At 39.8% G+C, this 26,943-nt stretch overlaps 1 protein-coding gene across 8 annotated transcripts in view; it reads left to right on the top strand.

The window, feature by feature from the left end:
* Window positions 1–26,943, top strand: part of CLIP1 (CAP-Gly domain containing linker protein 1) — a 4,646,656-nt gene that overhangs the window by 3,400,680 nt on the left and 1,219,033 nt on the right. For all 8 annotated transcript variants that reach the window (XM_044068589.1, XM_044068590.1, XM_044068592.1 and 5 more), the window contains one exon: window positions 12,073–12,179. In XM_044068589.1, the coding sequence (XP_043924524.1) occupies window positions 12,073–12,179 (107 nt within the window). The remainder of the gene's footprint in view (window positions 1–12,072; window positions 12,180–26,943) is intronic.

The raw sequence follows: 26,943 nt of genomic DNA on the forward strand, positions 1-26,943 counted from the left end.
GGTGCTTGAAAGTATGTACGAACATACACACATAAATATATGCCAGAACTTGTAATCATGCCCAGTAGCACAACAGACTCTTTGAAATAACTGCACTTTGCCAAATAAGTCTCCATAGCACAAGAACACCTTAAAATCACTGTACTTTGCAAAATCACTCCTTATTGCGAAATTACTCCTTATCAGTGTAAGAAATACTTTGAAATGACTGTACTTTGCAAACAAGCTGTACACAGCAAAAGAAGCTCAGAGTAAGAAACACTTCGAAATGAGTGCACTTTGCAAATAAACTGTATACAGCACAAGACCCTTTCAAAATGGCTATACTTTGCGAAATAACTCTATACAGTGTAAGAAACACTTTGAAATGGTGGCATTCTGTGAATGAATGCACATAGCACAAGAAACTTTTCCGAAATGGCTGTACTTTGACTGCACTTTGCAAAATAACTGTACTTTGCAGACAGCAAACTTTGTGAAATAATTACACCGTAATAAAGCATACACTCTGAAACACTTTGCACACACTGAGATACTTTGAACAACTCTAGTTATGCTTTGAATGGTGTCGGTCAATGCAAAATAGTAGTTTATGCCCAAAACACGGTCTTACTAAACAACATGCAGTCTCCTTGCTCATGCTTAATTTGCCCTTTTATTGTACTTGTTATGCCCATTTAACCTCTTTTCATGCTCATTATACTTTAAACATTCTCGTTATGCAAACCAAAGGTAATTTTGACCCCCATTCAAATATTTTTGATAGTTTTATCAGATATTGTGGTTTCGATCACTTTCTTTAATTAATAATGTGTTTTGTGCTATTCATTTAATTAATAATGCGTTTTGTGCCTTACAAATGCTCTGTTTCATTTTCTTTACAAAATACATAATTTGTGCATGTTTTGGTTACCTGAAGTTTGTTTCTGTCCCATTTTGATCATTTGAGGACTGCATCACCCAACCTCCTCAATATACCTTTACCGTCAGCTCTGCACCTCATGGCTTGAAGACGTTGCTCACACAGTCTCTGTTCTGACACCATTTTGCTCGTCCGGTCAGGATAAAAGAGACTTAACAGTTGTGGGTTCAGTTCAGGCAGCTTTATTACATACAAACACATCAGGACTGAGACTTAGTAACTTAAATCAACATATAAACAGACTGACTACTACCCTCATACATGTTAACACTCTGGCTGTTCTCTCAAAATGACACTGCTGCCTGCACATGCTCACTGTTTATATGCACGTGCCTATATCTGGAAATGCTTCTTAAAGTTACACACACATGCTCTGTTCTGCAGTTCTGAAAAGAGGTGGAAATATTCTAGAGGCAGCAACTTAGTCTTTTGTACATTTACAAAGCACTACAAACCAGATTCTTTTTTCTAGGACCAGAACAGCTTTGGTAGGACCATTCTCCAGTGGCTCCTGGATTTTTAATTGGTTTTTTAATCCCACCATCTGTCCTTTGTTTCTAAGTTATGATAATGAACCCGAATAGCTTAGGCCACTGCAACATTTATCTAAATGTTAAACATGGTACAGTTGTACAAGTGAACTTACCATAACAGTAAGTGCTGTAATAGCTCACTGTTTCTGTTGCTGCTCCACCATCCTGCCCCTTATTTTAGCTCTTTTTTCTTTTGTATTGTAAGGGTGTGGCCGTATAGACCCTTGTGCATGAAGTTTAGTGTTTCCTAATACTATCCTTTCAGTGATATTGCTTCCCCTTTTTTGGGGGGAAAAAACTTGAGTAAATTGGTGCTGTTACGTTCTTTATATTGGCACACCGTTTGAGTTCCTGACAGAGCACACAGAATAGGTCAGGCATTGAAAGCTGGTCTGTCACTTGGAGCTGGACCCAAATAGCTTAGGCCACTGTAGTAGTTATCTATTAGAACATCTTCTGTTATTGTCAAGTTTACTTAGACACCTGCTCTTAGCTTGATATGCTAGTAAGATGTATCCCAAAAGGGGTGTTTTATTGAATAATAGGTCTGATAAATGCAAAATATTGAGGGATGAGAACTTTCTTGAATCTAGATTAACTTCCTTTTGCTGTGTCAGCAGCACCAAGTAACACAAATGATTTCCTAACACGGTTATGTGAATGTCAGTGGCAAGAGAATTTTTAACCCATGTTCCAAAGTTTGTTACCATACTTTAATTTTGAAGTGGGAGGTGTTATATACTATGCAGTGAATGAAGGGTTTGTTTATCAAATTTATTTTATTTTTATTTTTTATTTTTATGTACAATATTACACTGTTAGTATTCAGTTTTAATGCTTTTTTTTTCTGTGTACCAGTTGTTGAAATGTGTGAATTCCATTTGGAGCTGCTGTGTATCAGAGAAGACTTGCTTAGCCAGGGATTCCCATTTGTAATTTGGAAATTTAAATATATACCAAGTAGTAGGTCCCATCATGGAGCCCTGAGGAACACCACTGATCACCTTCATATATACTGAATACACACTTGCTGCCCACATCACATGGGTTCTGTCCCCCAACCAATTTGCTGTCTAACTAACTACATAGGGGTCAGTTTGGAACTCATTCGGCTTGCTTGTTCTTTTATGCAATATATTGTCAAAAATCTTAGCCTGGTCGAGGTATGTTGTATGAGCAACATTTCAACTGTCCACAGTTTGTGTTACTTTCTCAATGAAGTTGATCAGATTCATTATGATCTACCCCTAACAAAGCCAAACTGCTGGGGTTCAAGCCTTATAAGATGTTTGATACATTCCATGGCTTTACAGATGAGACTAGTCAGGTAAATTAATTATATAGACTGTATTGAACAGCTTATAAATATAGGGATTGTGTCTAGATCTGTGGATGTCATAGTCCCTCTTTACTCAGCCCTCATTAGGCCAGTCATTGAGTATAATGCCCACTTTGACATGTATCAATTCAGACATGTGCAAAAACTGGAATGCTCACAGAGGTACCGTACTAAAAGGATACAAGACCTAAACAGCATGTCCTACATGGACTGACTCGAAGCCATGTCACTATACTCAGTATTCCACAGACTGCTAAGAAGTAACTTGTGTTTGGCTTGCAAGGCAGCATTTGACCACATATTGATGGGATTTATTGCACATCAGCAAGTCAAATAACATCAGAAATACTCTATAGGGCTCTAAACGTTTTTTGCAACATCAACAGGACAGCTTGGAGGGGCAAGTATAGCTCGCATAGGATACTGCTGCTCTGGAACAGACTACCCATCCACATAAAACAAAATTCCTCCTTGTCCATATTCAAACAAAACTTGGATGGGGAAACAGAAAATTTACTCCGACTGCCCCTGTACTATTAATGGACAGAGGCAGCTCCTAAATGCTTTATCCCATACATGTGTCCACTCAATAATCTGTGGTAAGATTCCAGTTATCCTCACTAAGGATAATGTATAATTATTGATCATGGGATGGGTAGGGCCAGTCTATAACCAAATGGGATAGGTTAATTCAAGCACAAGGGCAGCTAACCTTGAACTTGCCTATGAACCTGTAAATGTCTGTAGTTTTTAGGGAAAGTGGTGAATCCACTATTGTAAAGTGGCATCACAACAGCTGCATGCCATTCCCTCCAGTTCAAAAAAAACAGTGGCTAAGTTCAAGTTGAAAAGCTATAGGTGCTTGCCCACTTGTGTGTGTTTTGTACTGTTTATCAGGCAACTTGGCTATATTATCAGGCCCTATGGATGATTTAATTTTTAGAGTAACTTTAGCAAGTGATCTTTGTTTTAATGGGGGAATTGAGATTTTGTGGGAGATCTAGGCTTTGTATACTTGTTTTGGGGGGTGAAATCTGCACTGAATTTTTCTGCTAGTATGTTAGCTGTGTCTTCTTGTTCCAGGTGTGTACTGTCATTTTGGTTAGGTTCTGTGCAATGCTGGGTCTTTATTCTTTAGTTTCCTGAGGTAATTGCTTTTACTTAAAACATTAAACATTTTTATTTAACTGTACTACTGTTGTTTTTGTGAATTTAGTGCATTTGTCTGCATTTGAAGACTGTAAACTATATTTGTTTTCCATTGTCTTTGCCTTTGGATTAAGTGTTTGAAAACACCATAAAAGTGTTGTCTTAGCTTTTACTTTATTGAAAGAAAGATAAATAACCTACTCCAGCATGTAGTGTTGCATACTTTTTAAGCAGTAATATCCAGTTAGGGAGATCCTGACTAGATGATTATTTTTTTCACCAATTTACTGTAAAGGATGCCCCCAATTTTATGAGCAATAGGAAAGCGATCAGCTCACCCTCAGCCCTGGTCTTTTGTTCCCAATAAAGTGGTGATTCCGTCTTGTGTAACCCAAGACTGACCAATACCTTTAATATCTGGCTGTTCATTAAATGCCCATGTGTCTAACTGGGACCATTCATTGCTTAAGGTATTGACATTTAATAAGTGCCATTTTAAGTCCATCTTTTGAGGGGTAATTAATGAGGGTGAGGTGGGTTTCATATTTGATGTTTGAGGCAAGTGTACTATGGCAGAAGTATGGATGCATGGAGCTATTGGCGTGTTGTTAGGATTGACACTGACCAACCTTGCCATTTTAAAAAAGGCATTTGAAATAAGTTTCTTTTTTAATAAATGCAATTCTTCAAAAAGGACTGTTGAAGAAAAAATGAGCTTGAATCAAAAGCTATGTGGAGCCAAGTGCAAAACCCTTCTTTAGACTCAGGTAATTTAGCACACATCTGAGGTAGTGAAAGTATGGGAGAGGTCGTCTTCAGTTTTTGAGATGCGTATTATCCCTTTTAGTGATTGAAAAGAACCAAGGGTCTGTCAGTATGTTTAGTAAAATCAGGAAAAGACGCATTCCTGCTGTAATGAAAATCATGAGCAAACCATAACAGTCAGGATTAGGGCTGTTTAGAAATGAATAGTACCTCGAGTGGAAATTGTTGAAGCAAAATCAACCACTTAGTGAGAACTGAAGGGAAGAATTTCTATTAGGCCTTTTAAGAATTGCTTGAGAAGAGATGCTTCAAAAAAGAATAGAATTAAAGGACAGAGCACATAGGGAAAACCTGAGATTTTCTGTTGTGCCAGACAAGCTGGAAGGAACAGACTGTATTAATTTTATGAAAGCACAAATAAGCAACTGGACTGGTATTCCACAGCAGTTGTTAATTGAAAGGGCATATCATGTGTATGCTCCAAACCTGGTTATGAGAAAGGAAGCTAGACCTGTAAAAGTAAAAATGCTCCCAAAATAGCCCATAGAGCAAATTTACTTGCAACAAAGTTTAAAGGTAAAGATCCAAACCTACCAGCAGGAGTTGATTCTGACAAAACTGTGGCAGAAGGGCAAAGTGCTAAAAGTGGGAGACAGTAGAGTGTTTGTAGAAAATGATTTCTCACTGTACACTAGGTAGAAGAGGAGTACATTTGTTCTAGTAATCAGGGAATGTTGAGAAGCATGTGTGCGATTCAAGCTGCTGTATACAGCTGTTTTCAGAATATTCTTTCCTGGAGGTTCAGAATCAGTAGGGAATACGAAAGTTTGTCCAACAAAAAGTGAGCTATCAAACAGAAGATGCTGTTTCTCATTCTTTTGGCAATAAAGCCCATAGAGACACTTTGCCAGTGAAAGCTTTTCCACTGTTTCAAAAGAAAATGCTTGAGACAGAAAAAGCACAGTAGTTGACTGGAAGCACAAGGTGTATGATGGAAATGAAGCAGAGACAGGATTTGGGAGATGGAGGTCAACAGGAAGAAAACAGCAACTCAAAATTGGCGAATAAATGTGGAATTGCAAAGCATTAATTATATTTTGAAAGTGACAGAACAAGAAAATGAAAATATTGGATGTCTTTTATTTTGTTAAACTTGTAGGGAACTCCAAAGCATATGCTCTCCTTCATGTTATTAATGTTGAGAAGGACATTTAGAAGAGGGAAGGAGGAAAGAAATAGTTAACCGTAACTAAATAAAAATGTTGTTCTTACCAGTAGCATTTTATAATGCACAATGCAACATGCATGCTATAAAGTAAAGCTTTCTCAGTCATTTTCAAGCATAATCGGGATACTAAAGTAAGCAGATGCACCTATTTTCTTTCCTTATTCTTTTTTTATTTATTTTTTTCTTTCTTTCTTCCTTTCTGCTTGTTTAGTTTTAAGACGTAGGCACTGCAGTGTAGAAAGAGAAGAAATGTCTGGACAAAAGAGCGAGATACAAGAAAAATTATATGCTTTTTCTTACTCTTGCATACAGGAATGACTGGATCAAGACTCCTGGCTTGATCTAGTAAGTTTTAAGGGAAGCAAATAAAAAAAAAAATTAGAGGCAACTATTTATCTGGTTCTCATGTTTCTATGGCAATAGTCTGATAAGAGGCAATAAAAACAGAATGCTACTTTCAGTGGCTTTCTTTAATGACTTGGAGATATTGTTTTCTGAAAGTAGCCAAGTGCGTTTCTAATCTGGGAGTGGAATAAGATTAAAAAAAAAAACAGAAATAGAAGCACAGACTGCATCTTAGCATGGATAACCCTCCTTAAAGGTTAATCCAAGTTTGTGAGTGTGGTTGTCAGTCTGGGGCAATTGTTCCTGTTAGGAGGGATAAACTTTAATATTTGAAGCTGTACATAGTTTTTTGCATTAGTATTAAGTTAACAGGTTTTAGGGGTGATTTTTTGTGGGTTTTCAATAAATAAAACAAAGGGTTCTGTAAGATGTGACATAGGTTCAAATGGATATGGCAAGAAACTTCTGTAGGAAAGATCATCCTGCCAAACATTAGTATATGCATGTAAAACAAAAGCTGAAAATAGACATCGGGAATAACTTAACATAATGACAATTTCTATATTATCTTTAAATGTGAATGGGCTAACAGATATATACAAAAAGAGAAAGAGTAGTGAACTGTATTAAAAATATAGAGAGTAGATAGATGTACTATAGGAGAGACACTTGGAAAGAACTGAACATGTGAATTTGATAAATTATTTCTGAATGGTCATTCAGTAGAATATTTGGAACAAAGGAAAGGGGACTACTTATATTAAATGCAAGAGGAGCCCCAATAGTGATAGAAGGAGGGGGAGATAATAATGATAGATTTGTAGTACTAAGGGGCTACTGGCAAGGTAGGAAGATTATACCAGCATGTATTTATATTCCACCTAAAACAGATGTTATGGAGCTTAAGAAAAGTCTGGGAGAAATCCGCTTTCAGCAGGGGAGTATTACTTATAGGTGAGGGCTGGAATTTGATTTTCAGGAGTGAAGTCCAGAAGGGAAGGTATAACAAAAGAGGGTAGATTTTTTAAGAAATTCATGAAAATATTTGGAATGAAAGATGTGAATTTACATATTATTCCCCAAGATAAAAAACTGGGCTAGGCTAGACAGAACTTGTACTTCACAGGAACAGGTGCATTTAATTGAAAGTTGTAATACAGATCCAATAACTGTTTCAAATCATGCGGCAATAATAACAAAAATGAAAATGCAGGATAATTAAATAAATATGAGACACTGGTGCTTTCCCACCTATTTTTTTTTTAAAAAGGAATTTAAGTAATGGGTTGTGGAAATTGTTTGAGATTTATTAGGGACGATCAACATTTCTTCTGAAAATATAGCTAATGAGTGAGATAAAATTAGCATGAAGTTTAAAAATAGGGTGGAAATAAGAGAGAGAGATGGTTAAGAAGTAACAAGAATTAGAGGGGTTGACAATGTTGAAATATTGAAAAATAGGATGAATCTCGCAGAGCAAGAAGAGGAGCAGTTGCAAAATGCTAAACAGAAGATAAGGGATTACCTCCATAATATGCATGAGTTTAGAAAAATTGCTGTTAAGCAACTGTTTTTTGAAGGTAACTCCAGAGCACAAAAACTTTTAGCACGGCATCTCAGGCAACAACAAATAGAAAGGGTTGTTGCCAAGTTTAGGGTGCCTATAACAAGGAAGTTATCCAGAGGTCCTATAAAGGTACTAAAAATAGTTTGGAAATTTTATGAAACTCAGTATAAAGCAGAGAAATATATAAATCAATAAACGGTACAAATGGAAATGTTTATGGAAGAGTTAAATATGCCAAGTTTAGAGGTAGATGAGGCTCAGTTGCTAACAGTTAGGATAGGAGAAGATGAGATAAAAATGGCGATGTCTAACTCAACAGGAAAGTCCCCAGGAATAGGTGGTATTCCTGTGGGAGATTAGAAGCTAGGAGGGAAAAATTCTGATAAAGATCTGTAAGGTTTTGTTTCACAGTATTTTAAATGGAGGAGAAGTACCAACATCCTGGGAGAAAGCTCTGGTAGCTGTAATACCTAAAGGTGGTAAAGACCCATCAGATCCAGCTTCATACAGGCCCATTTCAATTCTAAACCATGATTATAAAGTAAACCAAAAAGGCCAACAGTAACCAGGTTACCCCTGTATAAAAACAGAACCAATCCAATAAAAAAAGAGTAAACAGAGGTAAGGCTTCAGATTCTTCAGCTGATTTATTCACACAAACACAAGCGCTTTCACCAAATGCTTCTTCAGGTGTATATCAAGTAACACTCGCACACCTGTACTTATATCAAACATTTAAAAATCACATGATCAAAAGGTTAAGAACATTTAAAGGTATATAAATACAATAAAAATGTAACCACAATAAAATACATGGTATTTCCTATCTAAATAAAAAGAGGATGCACAAATGCAATATATAGTTTATAGACCACACAAACACATATTCTATCTGCGCAAGGGTCTATTCTTCAGGATGTGTCTCATTGGTACATGGTCATTGAGGCCACGTCCTGCATTCGCTCTTAATCTAACAATCCAGTTGGCCTCCAAGTTCTCAGTCTGAGTCCTAATGTCACCGCCCCTATGATTCTCATAACATCTTCCTAACACCATAAATTTGAAAGTATGTTGGACATGTGTCTCTTTAACATGTTTTGCTAGGGCATTAAATGGACTGCCCTTCTTAATGTGGTAAATGTGTTCCTTAATTCTGTCTCTTAGCAATCTGTTAGTTTTGCCCACGTAGAATTTATTGCATACTTGGCAAGTAGCGAGATAAACTACATGTGAACTATCGCACCTAGCACTAATTCTTAGTCCATATATCACACCTGTATCAGGATGTTTAAATTCCCTGTCCAGAGTGATAAAATTACAAACTTGGCACCTACCACACAGTCTGGTCCCTTGTGTATCTTTTGTCCTAATTTGATCTTTGGGTGTGCATAATCGTCTCCTTAATGATTTTTTGTTCTTGCAGGTAAACTGTGGATGTATTCCTATAAGGTTACTCACTTGTTTATCAGATGTTAAAATATTCCAGTGCTTACTTATGATGTCCGTATGTCTTATGTTCCTCAAGAAACTGAAACACATTCTAAGTGGCTGCTGGTTTTGTTTCTTATAATCCCCATTATGAATAACGTCTCCTTCAGGCTCGGAGAAGTAAGGCTTAGCTCAAGGTTATAATGGGTATGGTAATCAAGAAAAGCTGGTTTTATTTGCAGATGATATTGTTTTATACCTGATTAAACCAGAAAAGGACATTTTGAGACTGTTTCAAGTCTTTTCAGGATACAAAATTAATGAAAACGTTAATAGGCTTAAAACATGTACACACACACACACACACACACACACACACACACACACACGTTGTATTCAGCTATACCCATATTTATGGGTACATGATAAAATCAAGTGCATAGGCTTATGGATTAAAATGGATTCTGTTGCGACAGCTAAGGATATGTGGGAAGAGACTAATCAAAAGAAAATACAAAAACTGAGAAATTGGAAGCTCTGTTTTATGTAGATGGATAGCAAGATACAAGCAGTTAAAATGTTTTTAGTTCCTTTAGTTTTATACACAGGTCAGGCGTATTTTTATCATTCAGAGGAGAAGTTGTGGATAGCAATTAATAAAGAGCTGAGGGATTTTATTTGGGAGAGGAAGACTGCAAGAGTCAAGTGGGATAAGAATAAGCAGATTCTTCCAATAGAAGGTGATTTGGGATTACCTGATTTGAAGTGATATTTCAGAGCTACACATTTAAGGCTCCTCTATATAGCATTATCTGAAAGCTATAATTCAAAGGGGAAAGGGATGATGAGAAGACAGGGGAGGCGCTCAAGAAACAAGGAGAGACTGGGATTTTGGAGGCAGATCCTTAAGGAGAATAACAATAACTTTACAGAATATGATATTCATAGAGTAACAGAATGTATTCTAAGAATTAAGCCAACACAGGAATGGAGAAAAGGAGATTCTGCCGATAGAGATGACTGCAATTAGGGATACAGACAGTAGGCAAGAAGGAGCTGGAATTTCTGGAGAAAACTGGCAAAGGAATCAAGGTATTGGAAGCAAATAATTAGAGAAGGAAAGCAAAGCTAATAGAATGAGAAAAGGCCAATAATTTATTTGTAATGCATACTAGAGATTGTCTTCCCTATCAAGGACAGATATCAGAGTATAGGCAGAGAGAGAGAAATAGGATCCTAAGCAAAAGACCAGCACTGATGGAGTATATTTTTTATTAAAATATAGACTAGAAGCTGCTGTTAAAGAGATAAATAATAGAACATATAAAATATTGAGTGATAACTATAAGAATCGGCCAGAAGAGGTTGGAAGGATTGGGAAGAGAGATTGGATAAGCAATTCACAAAGAAACAATGGTGAGATATATGTAGGTCTCCCAAATATGCAACAGAGTCTAGAAGATTTAGCATCTTTGCTTGGAAATGTTTACATAGGTATTTTATATCCCGACTAGACTCCAAATAATTTTTCATCAATTAGATAGCAAATGTTGGAGGTGTGATGGGAAGAAAGAAGTAATTTGGAACATGTTTTTTTGGAGTGTAATGAGTTGGCATACTTTCAAAATTCCTTACAGAATATTTTATCGGAAGTGAACAGATTGGTATAACTAAGGAAATTATTTTTTGAGCTGTAATACAGAATCAGAATTGACCAGACATAATAAAGCCTTGCTGAGAGTATTTATGGTGGCTGACCAAAAAAAAAAAAACAATTACTAGAAAATGGAAGTCAAAGTCTAACCCAACTGTACTAAAAAGTAGTGAATATAGTAGCAGAGATAAAACAGCTGGAAATGGGATGCTTAGAAAAGGGTAGGAGCAAATTACATGGGAAAAGAATGGGAATTTTGGGAACAATACATGCAGAGTAACGTTTTGGGGAAGGAATGAGGTTTTAAATGAGGGTAGGATTTGAATGAGCTTTGTAATGTTTGACTGACAGTGACTGGATAGATTGATGTAAAATATCGGCAACTAAAATATGTCAGTATGGTTTGTTTTCATTTTTATAAATGTATGATTGCTTATGTCATAGGTGATACTTTTAATAAAGATATTTCTTATTGAAAAGAAAAAAAGAATACTACCTGCTGGAAGAATGTACTGAATGACTGCTAAGTACCTGCTGGGTGAGGTGGTCTTTAAGATGTGCAGTTTTTATTAGGTTTCTTTAATAGGTTTTGGGTTAGCATATTAACCATGTATCTTCTATTTCTTATTGTAACTTTAAATCTGCTTTTCGTAAAAACAGGAAAGGACTCACTCCTGCTGTGATGAAAATCCTCAGCAACCCATAACAGTCAAGATTAGGGTTGTTTAAAAATTAATAGTACCTCCATTGGAAGTCGTTGAAGCAAAATCCATCACTTAGTGAGCACTGAAGGGCAGATTTGCTGTTAGCCTTTTAAGAATTAAATCTCATAGAAGAGGACAGTGAAAAGAGGGATGATAGTGTTGGGGGAGCCTGTGCAGTTTAAAGCATTCATCAAACAAAGGCAAAAGGCAAATTAAGTGCAAGACTGTCAGATGGTAAGAATAGGAATTAAAATGAAGCCTTTTACATTGTTATAATATAATTAAAGTTTTTTTTCTTTTCAAAATAGATTCCTATTTGGTCCTGTGTTTATATGACAAAGATGCTTAATATCTGAAATATGCAGAAGCATTGATCCTGTGCAACTGTATAAACAGAGTTTTCATGTATAAGGTACTGAGTTGTCTTATCTTTTTCAGTTAGATGCTGTCAGACATCAGGCTGTGAAGAATGAAGAAGAAGTTAAGCAGACCAGAGAACACCTTAATGCAGAAAATAAGAAGACTACCAACTTCTGCCAAGAAATGTAAGTGTAAACAAATACTTCCTAGGATAGATGTTAACTGAAGCAAAGATACACAGCCTGAATGCCAAGAAAAGAGATGGTGCAGTTTAATTATTTTAAGGAATATGGTAATTAATTAAATAGAAAAATGATTGGTAGTCTGATTTTAAAGTAATGTAAGTATTATAGTGATAAATTAAAAAATGCAACATGTGTAGTCTGCTATTCACAGATGTAAGATGCAGTTCTATTTTATAATGGCCTGGGCACAGGAGCAGACAAAATACCCATAAGGATTTGTGAAAAAACATAAGAGACTGAGAATCTGCACTACTGCTGCCCTTCTGTGGGGGAAGTTGAACAAATACTGTATAAAGTATTGTCACCATGAACTGACCAGAAGTTCGACTACTGACTCCATTCCTTTAAGGAAGTGCTGCCTACTTACCCTTGTACTTGATAAAAACATGATATACCACTACAGTGATATTGATTCACATATGCTTTACCATGGTATTGATTCATTGTTTCAGTCTCTTCACTAAGCATTCATGGCAGTGTTCACCATCAACAGACAAGTGATTAACATGCTTGTGGGTTTAAGCCAAAACTGTAAAATGAGTTGCACTGGACATGTTAATATTGGCATTGATGAACTGGTCGTGATTACAAATGCTTGTCACAAAAATTGCTGAAAAGAATGTATTTTAAACAAAGGTATCACTATTTCAGCAGTTGTTACCTTTATTCATTTAGCATACATAGAGGATTACCAGTAGTACTTCTCATTTCTCAAGCTTTCATCAGCTCATGCTATTCTCCGCTGAGGTCTTACTCTTGAACATTTTATTTATTTATTTATTTATTGGCATTTGTTAACCAGGGTAGTCCAGCTGGGCCAGAGACCCATTTTCAGTGGAGATCCGAGGAGAAAAGCTCCAGTTACAAATAGTTTAAAATACAAGAAAATTCAGTTTGCATTACATAACAGTTCTGTTAATACATAAAACTGAAGTTTGGAATACAATTACATAGAAATTTAGTAAGTAAACAGTATAAATACATATAAATATATTAGGATAAGAACAACAAAGATTTACCAAAGATGTATAGACAATAGTAATTTTTTTTAATTGTGTGAATGCTGCATCCTCAGAGAAATAATACTGTCAGAGCAGTTAATCAGAGTTTGATGTGAAGTGTAATTGTGAGATGAGAGAGATGAGAATGCATTGTATAAGGTGGAAGAGGTAGATTAAAGATGGTAAAGCATGAGGGAAGAAATTGGAAAAAAAAATAATGCTATGAGATTGTAGTGGAGTTAGGTGGGTTATGGCATAAACAAGTTTTGGTGTTAAGTAAGTGAAGTCTTGAGTTCTTTTTTAAAGTGTATGGGGTGGGTAATGGATCGTATGTGTGTTGGAAGTTTATTCCATGCTTGGGATACAGAGGATTTGTACAGTAGTTTACCAATAGTTTTTCTTGGTTGGTAAGTGTGTAGGAGCTTTTGGTTTGAGGTGCGGAGTGTACGGTTGGGGGTATAGGTTGAGACTAAGGAGGAGGGAGCAGGACAAGAGGATGGTTTGTGTAGTGTGCGGGGAGTGATTTGAAGTTGCGATAGGAGGAGGAGTTGTGGAAGTTTCAGCCATTGTAGAGAGTTGAGCGCAAGGCAATGGTGTGAGTTATATGTGGAGTTTGTGACAAATCTTGCTAGCTTGTGGTAAGTTTGTTAGAGTTTGGCCACGGTAGAAGACTGAATGTTAGTTAGGACTGGGGTAGCATAGAGAAGGGAGGGGAGAAGAAGAGCCTGTGCCAGGGAGAGCCTAGCACTAGAAGTGAGAAACTTTAGATTGCGATAAAGCAAGCCCAAGTTTTGGTGAGTTTTTTTTTTATGCCTTAGAGGATATGTAAGTTAACTTTAAGTTCATCGTCAGTGATGGCACCTAGAAGCTTAGTGTGGGAGTCAGGTTGTATGGTAGTGTTGTCAGAGGATGTATTGAGAAAGGTAGATTTAAGGTGAGAGAGAGAACGAGGAAGGAATAGCAGAAGTTTGTTTTCTGGGGGGGGGTTAGGAAGAGAAGATTATCAGACAGCCACTTTTCAATAGATAGAAAAGTGCCTTGGGTAAGAGTGTGAAGGTCAGAGATATTGCTGGAACTGCAGATAATAGTTGAGTCATCGGCATATTGAGTTAAAGTAGATTGTTTACAGGAAGTATGAAGTTCATTAGTAAAGATGTTAAACAAGAGGAAACCCAGAAAATGCATTTGAAAACTGATGATCTGATACTGTTAATCCTTGTTCAGTCTTTACATATGGGTATTGGGTCCGACCTCGGAACCGAGCCGGCCATTTTCCAAGCTCGCGTCAGCTACAAACTCTCGAGCTAAAACTCTTACCCAGAATTCCCCTTGCACTGTTACCTCGGATTTCATTTGCCGCATCACCATTCGGTCGTGTCAAGCTACTTCTCTTGGGCTAAGTATAATATTTTGCTGTCATACTAGTCTAAAACAACTTTTTCTCTCAGAAAAGTTTCTAAATTGTTTTCTCTTACCTTATCGCATTTAGTAACTATCCCTTCTTGAAATTTTTCAATCTTTTTTACCGAGAGGTATTTTCTTCTTTACCATCGTTGGTAGACCCCTATTCTTCATTACCTTCAGGTATTTCTTGTACCATTGCTGGTATTCTTTCTGATTTCCTTCTTTACTATAATGGCAGATAAAAAAGGTAGTCCAGGATTTAAGAGATGTTCAGATTGTGGCCATAGATTCCCTACTTCAGATGCACATTCTCTGTGTGTCTATTGCTTGGATGTACCTCATTTATCAGTTGATCCGCCCTGTGGAATTTGTAAGAACTTCTCTAACAGGACGTTGATTGAGAGGAAAAATAAATTGTTACTGAAGGGGCTACTCAAATCTCCTTTCTATTTCTGGGTCGAAGACTTCAACCCCTCCAGATCCCATAAGAAAAAGACTGATGATCATTCAAAGGCCAAATCTCTTCCTTCGTCCCCGGCTGGGGACTCCCACCAACCGAGACCCAAGAAGGCTAAGCTTTCTACTTCGGATCTGACTCTTTCGGCTCCAGCACTTGTAGTGCCTAGACCTTCGACACCGAGGCCATCGACGCATCTGGGATTTCGGCACTGACTAGCGTGCCCTTTACCGTATCGGTACCAAGGGGCTCCTCGGTTCAGACCTCTCTACCGGCACTGACTATACAGTTGGTGCAGACTGTAACCGACACCTTACCCGGAACCGACAACTCAGTTATTGGCACCAATTTTTTCAGTCCCAGCCTCGGCACTGACAACCACTTCGGCACCGACCTTATTATCGGTGCAGACCATGACTTCGGCACCAATGATTTCCTCGGTGCAGACACCTGTAGTTCAGTCTCTTACGGCCCTGTTGTTTTCAGTGCAGACCAGTGAGGTGGGCACCGAGCTTGTCCCAAATGTGGATAGACCTGACTCTCCCTCAGCCGTGTCCGTGAAATCCACTAGACGCCTCTCTAAACACGACGTGTTGCATCTTGTGGATCAAGTGCTTTTGGCCAGAGGTATCCTGCCCCCCAGGACCTATCCTTCCTTGGGAGGTGATCACCCTTTGCCAAAGACCCCTACTTATTCTCCTCCTTCACTGCCTTTGAAGCACCTTGATATAGCACAGACTTCCCCCTCTACGGTTCCCTTTATGGACCTCACTAAGGAACCGCAGTTGCCTTCATGGCAGGAGAGTTTTGCTATGACCCAGGATGTCAGCTGTGGCGTACGTAATTTGGTGTTTCATAGCCATCCAGGGACTCCGAGTCGGCAGGCTGAGCCACTTAGGGGAGGGGTGACCCCTGTCCTGAACACTTACCCCTCTTCAGGTGGACCGGCCTTCCAACTTATGGAGAAGGCTTTGGCGTCTACTGGCGATACTGTGCTGTCAATCTCCCTGCCCTCCTCTGGACTGCAATGTACACAAGTCACTCCTAGCGGACACCGGGCGCAAGGGCCTCAGGATGTACTCCCACAGGAAATCCCCTTTGCGTTGTCTTCCCTAGCTTCTCAGTCAGAGGAAGTTCATCGAAAAAGCTTGTGCAAGAGGAAGCACATGGACTCCACAGAGGAGTCCCTTACTGAAGACAAAGATTTTGATGATGGGGAAGGGTGCCCTCGCTCACCCTCTGAGGTATCCTTTGGTGATATCCTCGAAATCCTTGAACAGAGATGTGACTGGCAGCCCTCTAACCCGACCTCTGAAGAGTCTGTATTCCTGCAGGCCTTTCGCACCCGGCCCCCTACCTCCTGGGTTACTCCTCCTGCCGACGAACTGGTCTGGCTCATCGTGCAGTGTGCGTGGAAGGCTCCTGACACCGTTGAGGCCATTATCCGGAGGCCAGATAAAATTTTGTCCCCTCCTGCTACTGATCCCTCTTGGTCCAAAGGTCTTCCTGTAGATGCTGTGGTGGTGGCGGTCGCAACCAAGAATGACCTGGCGGAAGAAGAAAGCCAGACTATCCATCCACCCAACAAAGAGTCATGGGCTCTGGACAGAATAGGGAAGCGTACTTTTGCATTAGCGACCTTTGCAATCAGGTCCCTGAATTATATGGTGCACTTTACTAGGCTTCAAAGGGATTTAGTTTCTGGGCTCTCTGAAACTTTGGCTGGTACCATGTCTGATGAGGTCCGTGACAAAGGGGCTTCTCAGCTGGCTACCATTGATTCAATATCAAACTCCACCATGCGCCTGATATCTCACGCATCAGAAGGAGCGCAGCTAGAGCGGCGAGTTCAGGCATTGTTTTTTGAGACGACACGCCTGGATGAGCTTATGCAATTTCACGGAACCCTTCAAGGCTTTCTTTCTCAACGCCCCCTTCATTGTTTGGACCCAAGGTTAAAAGCACACTGGCCAGATGTGAACAGGGTGGTAAGACCCTTTCTGCCGTGGGTGTCTATTATTCTTCCCCCTCAATGTGCTTTCTCCAAAAACCAGAAGAGTGGGAAGATATGGTACAAAAAGTCTCAGGGCCCTTTCCGTGATGCACAGGCCAAGTTCTCCCCTAGAGGCAGAGGGGGAACTCACAGGGAAAACGCCCTTTTCGGGGCAGAGGGGGTCCGTGTAACCAGGGTTCCAGGGACTCTTTTCCTGGTCAATCCTACCAGCGCTCCTGAAGAGCGGCCCAACTCCTTTCCTCTGGAGGTCGTTGGGGTCGTTTCTCCTTGTACCCTTCTGCCTGGCTAACCATCACCACCGACTATTGGGTACAAAGGATAATAACCAGAGGTTACCATATTCCCTTTGATCTTTGTCCCCCCCCCCCAACAAACTTACCCGACATTAAACCCAGTCAAAGGGAAGAAGCAGCACTAGAGATAGCAAAGCTGCTAAGAAAGAGTCATCCAAATAGTCCTTCCAGACCAGATAGGATCCGGATTCTACTCAAGACTATTTTTGGTGCCAAAGAAAACCGGGGACTGGAGACCAATTTTGGATTTCAGTGTATTGAACAAGTTTGTAAGAGTACAAAAATTCCGGATGATCACAATACAGTCTATCCTCCTGCTTTTGGAAAAAGATGATTGGATGTGCTCGATAGATCTTCACGATGCGTACTACCACATAAAAGTGGACAGGCCATCAAGAAGATTTATGTGCTTCCGTGCGGGAGCCAGTCACTACCAGTTCAGACTACTGCCCTTCGAATTCTCTACAGCCCCCAGAGTGTTCACAAAGTGCATGGCATCGTCACAGCTCACTTGCGACTACAAGGATTCCAGGTGTTTCCATACTTAGACAACTGGCTCATCTCCGCCCCCACCAGGCATCTATTGGAGGGGAAGCCCTGGCATACTCTCTCCTCGCTGCAGAAAGGCTAGGCATAACCATAAACTGGCAAAAATCCAATCTCATCCCATCTCAGTCCACAGAATTCATAGGGGTCATATTGGATACAAAGAATTGCAGAGCATCCATTCCAGAGCACAGAATTCTAAGGATAAAGCAACAACTGAAATCCACAGCTCACTCTGTCCTAAAGCTGTTGGGTTCCATAGCAGCCTCCATCACCATTGTCCCCCTGGCCAGGTTTCACATGAGGCTTTTACACTGGCTACTGCTCACCCAGTGGTATCCTTTTCAGTATCCTCTTTCAGCCAAGATTTGAGTAACTCACAGGTGCAAAGAGGATTTAAATTGGTGGATGACCAACAACCCGTCACAGTGGTCTCGCCCCTTCTCCCTTAATCAGCCGAAGGCTACAGTGACCACGGACGCCTCCCAGATGGGGTGGGTGGGTTATGTCAGGGACAGACAGTCCAAGGCACTTGGTCTGTATTGGAGGCCCAACTGCATATAAATGTTCTAGAGCTGATGGTGGTGCTTCTGGCGTTATAAGCATTCCATCCCCTACTGCCGTCTGGGACTATTGCCATACAATCAGACAACATAGCGGTGGTCTAGTACATCGACAAACAGGGCAGAACCAAATCATACCCCTTTTGTCGAGAGGCCATGAGGATATGGCAATGGGTGATGGCTACCAATCATTTTCTTCTAGCAATGCACATTCCTGGGAGTTCCAGCGTGATAGCAGACAGACTCAGCAGGTGCATTCTACAACCTCACAAGTGGTCCCTGAATCCCTTGATAGCGGCAGAGATCTTCCACCACTGGGGCCATCCTTGCTGTGACCTTTTTGCATCCCCGACCAAGTACAAATGCAACAAGTACTTTGCCCTGATTCCCCCGTCTGGGACAGTCACCCAGGGACCCTCTAGTCCACGATTGGCCCTCGGGTCTTCTTTATGCATTTCCACCTTTTCCCCTCATTCCCCAGTTTCTGAAGAAAGCCCGTCAGTTGAAGAGCAAGGTGATCCTCATAGCACCATATTGGCTTCATCAGATTTGGTTGCCCTTCCTTTGGCCTCACCTGCTAGATCAACCATGGATTCTCCGTCCAACTCCGGGGTTGAACTCCCATCTGCAGAATTGGATTCATCCCAACTTGTACAGCCTGAAGCTCACAGCTTGGCTCCTCCAATTCCCTTGATTGCCAGGCAGAATGATCTTTCTTTACCAGTATTGGACATTCTTATTGCATCTCACAAGTCTTCCACTAGAATTACTTATCTAAGCAAGTGGAAAAGATTTACCTGTTGGCTGAAAGAAAAGCAAGTAAATCCTTTTTTAGCACCAGTAAGTATCGATAGTACTAGAGTATCTAGCCGATCTATTCCAATCGGGTCTATCGGCCTCTACCATTAGAGTTCATTTGGCTGCAATATCTAATTTCCATGAGGGTGTCCAAGACTCCTCTCTTATGTCACACAAATTATGCAAGACCTTTCTTAAAAGGTGTGAATCATCTGAATCCCCCTTTTAGAGAACGTATTCAACCATGGGACCTGTCATTGGTTCTACAAGCTCTGACAATGCCACCTTTCGAACCAGCTTCTTCATGCGACCTCAAATATTTGTCATGGAAAACCTTGTTTTTGGTCGCCATTACGTCTGCCAGACGTACCTCTGAGCTTCAAGGCTTATGCATCAAGAACCCATACTTGATTTTTCATAGAGATAGAGTGTCTTTGAGAACTAATCCTTCCTTTCTGCCAAAAGTGATCTCTGAAATGCCCATTAATCAAACCACTGAATTGCCGGTTTTCTTCCCTAATCATTCAAACAAAGGAGAGTATTGCCTACATACCCTAGATATTCACAGGCAAATTTGCTTCTACTTGAACAGGACTAAGGCCTCTCATAAATCAGACCAGTTATTTTTGGCCTATTCTGGACCTAGATTAGGATGTGCTGTTGCTAAGGTCACATTGGCTAGATGGTTAAAAGACTTTGTGACCTTCATTTATAAACAGTGTAATATTCCATTGCCGACTACCATAAAGGCTCATTCGACAAGGTCGGTGGCAACTTCTGCTGCCTTCCATGCCAGAGCTTCTTTACATGACATCTGTGCAGCTGCAACTTGGGCTATGCCTCATACCTTCATCAGTCATTACAAATTGGATTTGGCCTCCAGAGGAAGAGCATCTTTTGGTTCTATGGTGCTCAGGAATGTCCTTCCATGAGAGCCTCCCAGGAATAGAGGTAGCTGGGGACTCTGTCCCATATGTAAGGAATGAACGAGGATTAACAATATCAGATAAAGAAGTTATGTCTTACCATAATGTTCCATCTGTATTGTTGATCCTTGTTCAGTCATTACGACCCTCTCTCCTTCCCCCTCCTGTGGCTTCTAGTGGATCTCACCATCCAGTTCTATTAGGTCATTTGACCAGAGGTAGCCTCTACCTTCTTTTCACTTGCAAACTCAATCTGAGGTAACAGGGAGAGGGGAATTCTGTGTAAGAGTTTTAGCTTGAAAGTTTGTAGCTGATGCGAGCTTGGAAGATGGCCAGCTCGGTTCTGTGGTCGGAACAGATACCCATACGTAATGACTGAACGAGGATCAACAATACAGATGGAACATTATGGTAAGACATAACTTCTTTTTTGTTTTCACTGCCTCATTTGTTCTTATTACTCATAAATAGTTTAATTTTCTTCAGCTCTTTCCAGAAGAAGTTCTGTCAGCTGTCCATATAATTGTTTATCAATTATTTTATCAATTATTTTCTTTTTTCAATGCTTGTTATTCTGTTTATACTTTGCACTTTTGTTAGTTCCAGTGTTGGTTTGACTTTCAGGTTTGAAACATTTTTTCCCGTGTGTCTTGAACCATCATTAGTGTTTTTCTTTTTTTTTTTTCGTCTGCTTTTGCACCTTTTTACACAAATCCTTGAACACATATGCATGCAGAAGATAGCCACCACTGAAGAATTTCCACTCTCGAACTGTATTGATTTTTGTTTTAGATTTGAGTAGCTGTTCATTTTTACTTTATTTCTAGGACCAATGGCTTAGCCCTTTGCTTTGTTTCTACCTCTTTACCATGCAAATCCTTCAACTGATCTGCTTGTTTATTTACTTTTTTATGTTTATTTTCTATTTGTTAATTAGGGTGGAGCACTGATTGCAGTGGACCAGTTTCAGGCTCAACCCAGGAAAATAAAAAAATGCACTGTAAAGAAGAGTAGCAAAATAAAGGTGCAAATTCACATAATATCAAAAAATTAAGTTGTATAATGTAGATAAAAATTACAGTGCACAGTAAAACAATGATATACAGGTGCACGTTCACAAATTGTACATTCCGAGAAATTCAAGGTGGCATTGTGGCAGATAGGGATGGGAGAAGTCAAGTCATTGCATGTACAGTGAAATAGGTCTTTGATGGGAGCCTTCTAAAAGATGTGCTTTTGAGAGAGATTATGTAACTCAGTATACATTGTAAGATTAAAAGCATAATAGAGCAAAGAGAAATTTATTGTGTCAACAAGTAAGTACTGTCTGTGTTAGTATGTTATACTTAGAGACTGTTATGAGGGGAGATTTTCACTCTCAGTTATGGGTTAAGAGTAAATTATAAACTATGTAGAAGTTCAAAGTTGTCAGAAGAAATACATGATGCAAAGCACTTGAAGCACATTTGTTAAGAAAACAAAAAAACATTCCAGTCTATATTGGATAAAAAAAGAATATGAATAGATGTTGCAGTGTCATCAAAAACATTGTGATACATTTTGTGAAGGTTTGGGGCATAAGAAAAGCCCGAATAAAATCGGATCAAAGAGCGCAAAATAAATAAAAGCAAATGATTGCAGTTGTCAGAAAGTTGTTAAATATACCAGATTCATTATGTTGAATATAATTTCTGCATTCACTAAGAGTGTGAGGCATCTGCATCACTATACCAACTAAAAAGATACAGAGCTTTCTGCTTTTAAGTGATTATTGGCTGTTCTGCTCAGGTTCTTTAGACCATCAAGGAATACTGATTCCTTCATTTCTTGATCAAATACCAAGTTGGCTGTATAGGTATCTATTTATTTATTTATTTTTTTAAAGTATTACCAGATTTTGATTTCTTGATCTCCCATGGAAGCTTAATCCATAATGATGCAACTCTTAATGTCAAATGTGATTTGTATTTCTTGGGTTCAATTTGTTTTCCAGATTCTTATATTAATGACACTGAAAGAGTTTGTCATGAAATAAATACCTTGTATCAAAGTATAAATGTTGCATTTATGTAGTGGTAATACAGAGTGTATAAATTAAAATACTTTTGGCTAGTATATTCCAATTCCATGAAATATAAAATTTTCTTTGTACAGCTTTTATTTTATTTAGTTTAGCGGTATGAATACAGAAATTATTATTATAACCTAAAATATAGTGCGTACACATCTTAAAATAGTGAAGTTGTGATGTATTTCCCTTGTTGCTCAATTTATTTTCAATGCATCTAGTTACACTTTATAATAGGTTGTCTACCTTTAATATTTTCACTCCCAAGCATAGTTTCATTTTACAGGGTTTTCTTAATTACATTATGATACATTTGCCATCAATGAATTTTAAACCAGTTGACACAGCCCATTTATAAATGTCAGATTCAGTATTGTCTGTTTTTGACTGATTCAAACTTTGGTTTATCGTATCTGATCAGATTCAGCCTCACCACCTTTCAGTAGCTGAGGATCCAAGGCTCTGACTCCTGTCCGACCCATAATTCCGTATGTTCCCCAAAATACCTCAAGTCTTGTTTGCAACTTATGTTGCAAGATGTGGTGTAAGAGGGCTCTCATCTTCAGCCTGCAAGATATGTGATATCCTTTCTGAGCTGCTGCACTAGGTACATTTCTGGTGTTTTCCCCTTATAGATTTATCTTGTAAATCTCTCTGAAATCTACCCCTTAAAAAAAAAAAAAACTTCTCAAGAAGTTTCTTCTGTCTTTTCTAAGCTCCTCTGAGTGATTTGCTTATCCTTTCTCCCAGTTATTATTGCTGTGGTCTTTAGCAAAGGGTATCAGAAAATGTGTTCATTGATATTTTGTAATACTGATTTTTGTAGTTGCTTTTTGTGTTTTACTGTTATTGTGAGGTTTGTGAATTCCATTACATCGCACAAGGTCGCTGGATTCAAAAAGTATTCAACCTGCACACACAAAATTTTCCCACAGGACCCTCATCCCTTGTATGTGTACTGTCTAAATGATTTACATGTAGGCTGTGATGTAAGATGTGCTCCTCCTCCAGTATGAGAGCATTACAGGGATACAGGGACAAATTTCCTTAAGGGCCTTATTCCCATCCAAGTGGGAGTGTTGGCACCTTCTATTTCTTTTGAGACTTATTCTCCTACCAAGAAAGCTGAAGTATCTAGACTGCTAAAGAGAAAGAGAGGGGAAAAGCCTAAAGAAAGGAAGAAGGAGAAGGAGTTAGAAAAGAGACCTAGAAAGCTTTCTCTGGATAAGGCAGACGTTTTATGTTGACTCCGAAGACACCAATCCAGTTAGCTGTTTGCCGTCACTTGCTGCATGCTTCTCTCCTGAGCTGGTGAGTCCTTGGCTGCATGCTCCCTTCCAGGAGAAACATTCCTCCCGTCCATCTTCAGTGGCTTCATCTTTGAGGTCCTTCTGTTCCACCAGGAGCCTTAACAAAGCAAATGTCAACAGAATGATACAGATTCAAGTGGGGGTCCTCCTTGCCACATCTGTTTGAGTGTACCTGGTTTGGCCCCGAAGCCCCCCCCCCCGCCAAACTGTTTCCAATTCCTGTCTGGCCTTTGGATCCAGAGCCCACAGATCTGTGCCTTCACAGAGCTGATGGTCTTTGACATCAACTCCAACAATATCCCTTCTTCAGCTAAAGTTGTCGGAGCTGTCTTCCCTTTTGGTATCTGTGTTCCATTATTGGCCTATGAGCCAGGGGTGAGACAAAGTAGAGATTTCTCCTCCTGTCCCCTTTTCAGACCAAAGGAGTCCTTCTTCAGCTCCTATCCTGTGCACAGCTTTCAAGGCATTTAAAAGGATTCCATCCTGACCAAGAGTGGAGGTGTCTCTGCCATGCTCGACTCTGTCCCGACCTCCATTGGATATTGCATTTGAGTTCCTACATCTTCATCAACTGGGTCAACCTCTTGTAGCCTTGGGGGTACTCACTCACGACTTCCCAGTCTGATTCTCACCCTTCCCGTGAAGCCCAAATATGGCAGGGTCCAAGGAAAGAAACATGTAAAAGGAGACATTTGGACTCCTCTCCAGAGTCAGTCACGGAAGACAGACTTGGATGATGGTGAAAGGGTCCTAATGCTCTCCTCTGGAAGACATCACATTTCGTGATGTTCTGGAATTGATGGAACAGTGAGGCAGTTGGTCCACTGCTGTGCCCTCTTCTGAAGAGTCTGTATTCCTTAAGGCTTTTGGGGCTGGCTGTTTACCTCTTGGGTTGTGCCACCTGCTTTTGCCCTCACAATATCCGGTGGCAGAGTGGGCATGGAAGGATTCTGATGTGGTGGAACCAATTCCAAGAAAACTGGATGCAATCTTGGTCACCCCAAAGTAGATGCCCTGGTTGTGGTGGCAGCCACGAAGAAGGAACTCAGGGAAGAAAGTATGTCTGTCCATCCCCTAACAGGAAGTCATAGGCATTGGACAAGTTTGGGGAAACTAATATATGTGTCAGTGACTTTTGCACTTAGAGAGCTGAACTACCTTGCCCACATGACACACTTTCAGAAGGACCTGACCTAGGAGCACACCAAGTCCTGGGGTAACTTACTGGTGGGAATGCAGAAATCAGTGGAGTCCCAATTATCTACCCTACAGTTGATGTCCATTGTATCCATGCTTCTGCTTTCCAATGCAGCTGATGGTATGGCTAGAGCAACTGCCGCCTGCACACCTAGATAATTATGTGATGTTGCAGAAGGCTTCAAGACTTCCTTTATAAATGCCCCTTTGATGGTTCGACACACTTCTGACTAAAGGTTAAGGAGGCGCTCTCCAGGAGCGAGCAAGACAGTAAGAACTTGTCTGCCATTAGGATCCGCTTCTTCACCTGTCAAAGGACCTTTTCCAGGAAACAGAATGGGGATAGGGAAGATAAGGTTCAAAACGTCTTGGGGATTTAATGAAGATGCTCCTACGGACAGACCCTCCTGATGTGGGGGGGCTAAGGGGGCAGGTTCAGTGGACATCACTCTGGAGGCAGAGGCAGACTGCAGAATCTGTGATTTTGCAGCCCTTTCACTGAAAAATTCTGTCAGCTCTCCTGAATGGTTGGCACACTGACACACACTGGAGGTGTTTATCCCTGCTCCTTCAAGCCTAGCAGGCCACTCGCAAGATACGTGGGTGGTGATGCTAATCACCAGAGGCTGTACTGTTCCCTTTGTTTTCCCACCTCTGAGAAAAAGGATTCCTATCATACCGTCCAGTCAGATGGAATCCACAGCAGTAGAACTTAAAAAAAAAAAAAAAAAAAAAAAACTTTGAGAGAGTTATTTTTATTTATTTATTTATTTATTTATTTAATTTATTTATTTTACATTTGTTTACTGGGAAGGTCCAGCTGGGCAAGTGCCTGTTTTCAGTGGAGGCCTAGGGAGAAAAGCTCCAAGTTATACAATGATAATTACAAAATCATCAAAGCAGTCTAATATACTGTGGTATATACATTGACTTATAGCAATTCAGACAGTTATTAATTGAAAATTAACAAGTGAATAAGTAATTGAATATGAGTTATAACAATAGTAGTTTTTGTTGAGATTACAGTACACATAAGCACATGTATTTACAGTATATAATACATAACTGAGAGAGTGTACATTATTCCTTTTGTGGATGTACAGTGTTAGAGGTTAGCTTAGAGGGCAATCATGCTGAGTTATACAAGGGTAATGAAAGTGAGATTGGAGTTTAGCTGATGTTTAACCTGAGGGAAGGCAGGGGCAGAGCCAGGATTTTAAAGGTGAGATTTCAGGAGTGATTTGAATTGTTTTGAAGAGGAACTTGAGGCAGGAGCAGTTGGTATTGTGTTCCATAGTTTAGCAGTGTAGTTGGAGAAAAGGCCTTCTCCAGCTAAGTTCTTTGCTCTAGAAACTTGTAGTAAGTATTTATTATCAGAGTGGAGGAGTCTAGAAGCTGAGTAAGGCTGGATTTAGACAGCTGAGGGGTGGAGTTTTGTTTGGGTGGTGAATAATTTGGAGGGGTAGACTTAGTTGGTTAAAGTGTAGGAGATGTGGAAATTCAAGCCAACCGAGCTATTTTAGGGATTGGCAGTGATGTGATCTGTACTGTGATTTTGTAGCAAATTTGGATATTTTATTATAGCAGGCCTCTAATTTATTATGGCTTGATTTACGGAGGTTGATGAGGACAGGGGATGCGTATAGGAGTGTAGATAGTAGGTGGGTTCTGGCCATGGTGATTCTTGTAGAAGGTGTTAGAAATTGGGCATTCCTGTACAGGAGGCCCAGTTTCTTGACTTTTTTGATGGTTTAGTCTATATGGAGGTCAAATTTTAGATTGTTGTCTATTACTGTCCCCAGTAGTTTGGTGTGGGTAGTAGGAGTGATAATCGTGTTATTTTTAGAATAAATGTTGAGGGTTGAGAGGGAGGTTGCAGTTCTAGTATGATAAAAGAGTAGGAGGTTAGTTTTGTTGGGATTGAGTATCCGGTGTGAGTTGGTTAGCCAGTTTTCCACTGAGAGGAAAGTGTCTTGGGTAAGGTTTTGGAAGGTTGTTAGGGAAGGGGCTGCACAGATCAGGGCTGAGTCGTTAGAGTATTGAATTAGGCTGGCTTTGGGGGTAGCGGTGTGTAGGTGGTTGGTAAAGACTGAGAATAGGAGAGGTCCGAGGATGGAGCCTTGTGGG

Source organism: Protopterus annectens, chromosome 4.part0 (assembly GCF_019279795.1).
Source record: "Protopterus annectens isolate FY-2018-M chromosome 4.part0, PAN1.0, whole genome shotgun sequence".
NCBI lineage: Eukaryota > Metazoa > Chordata > Ceratodontiformes > Protopteridae > Protopterus > Protopterus annectens.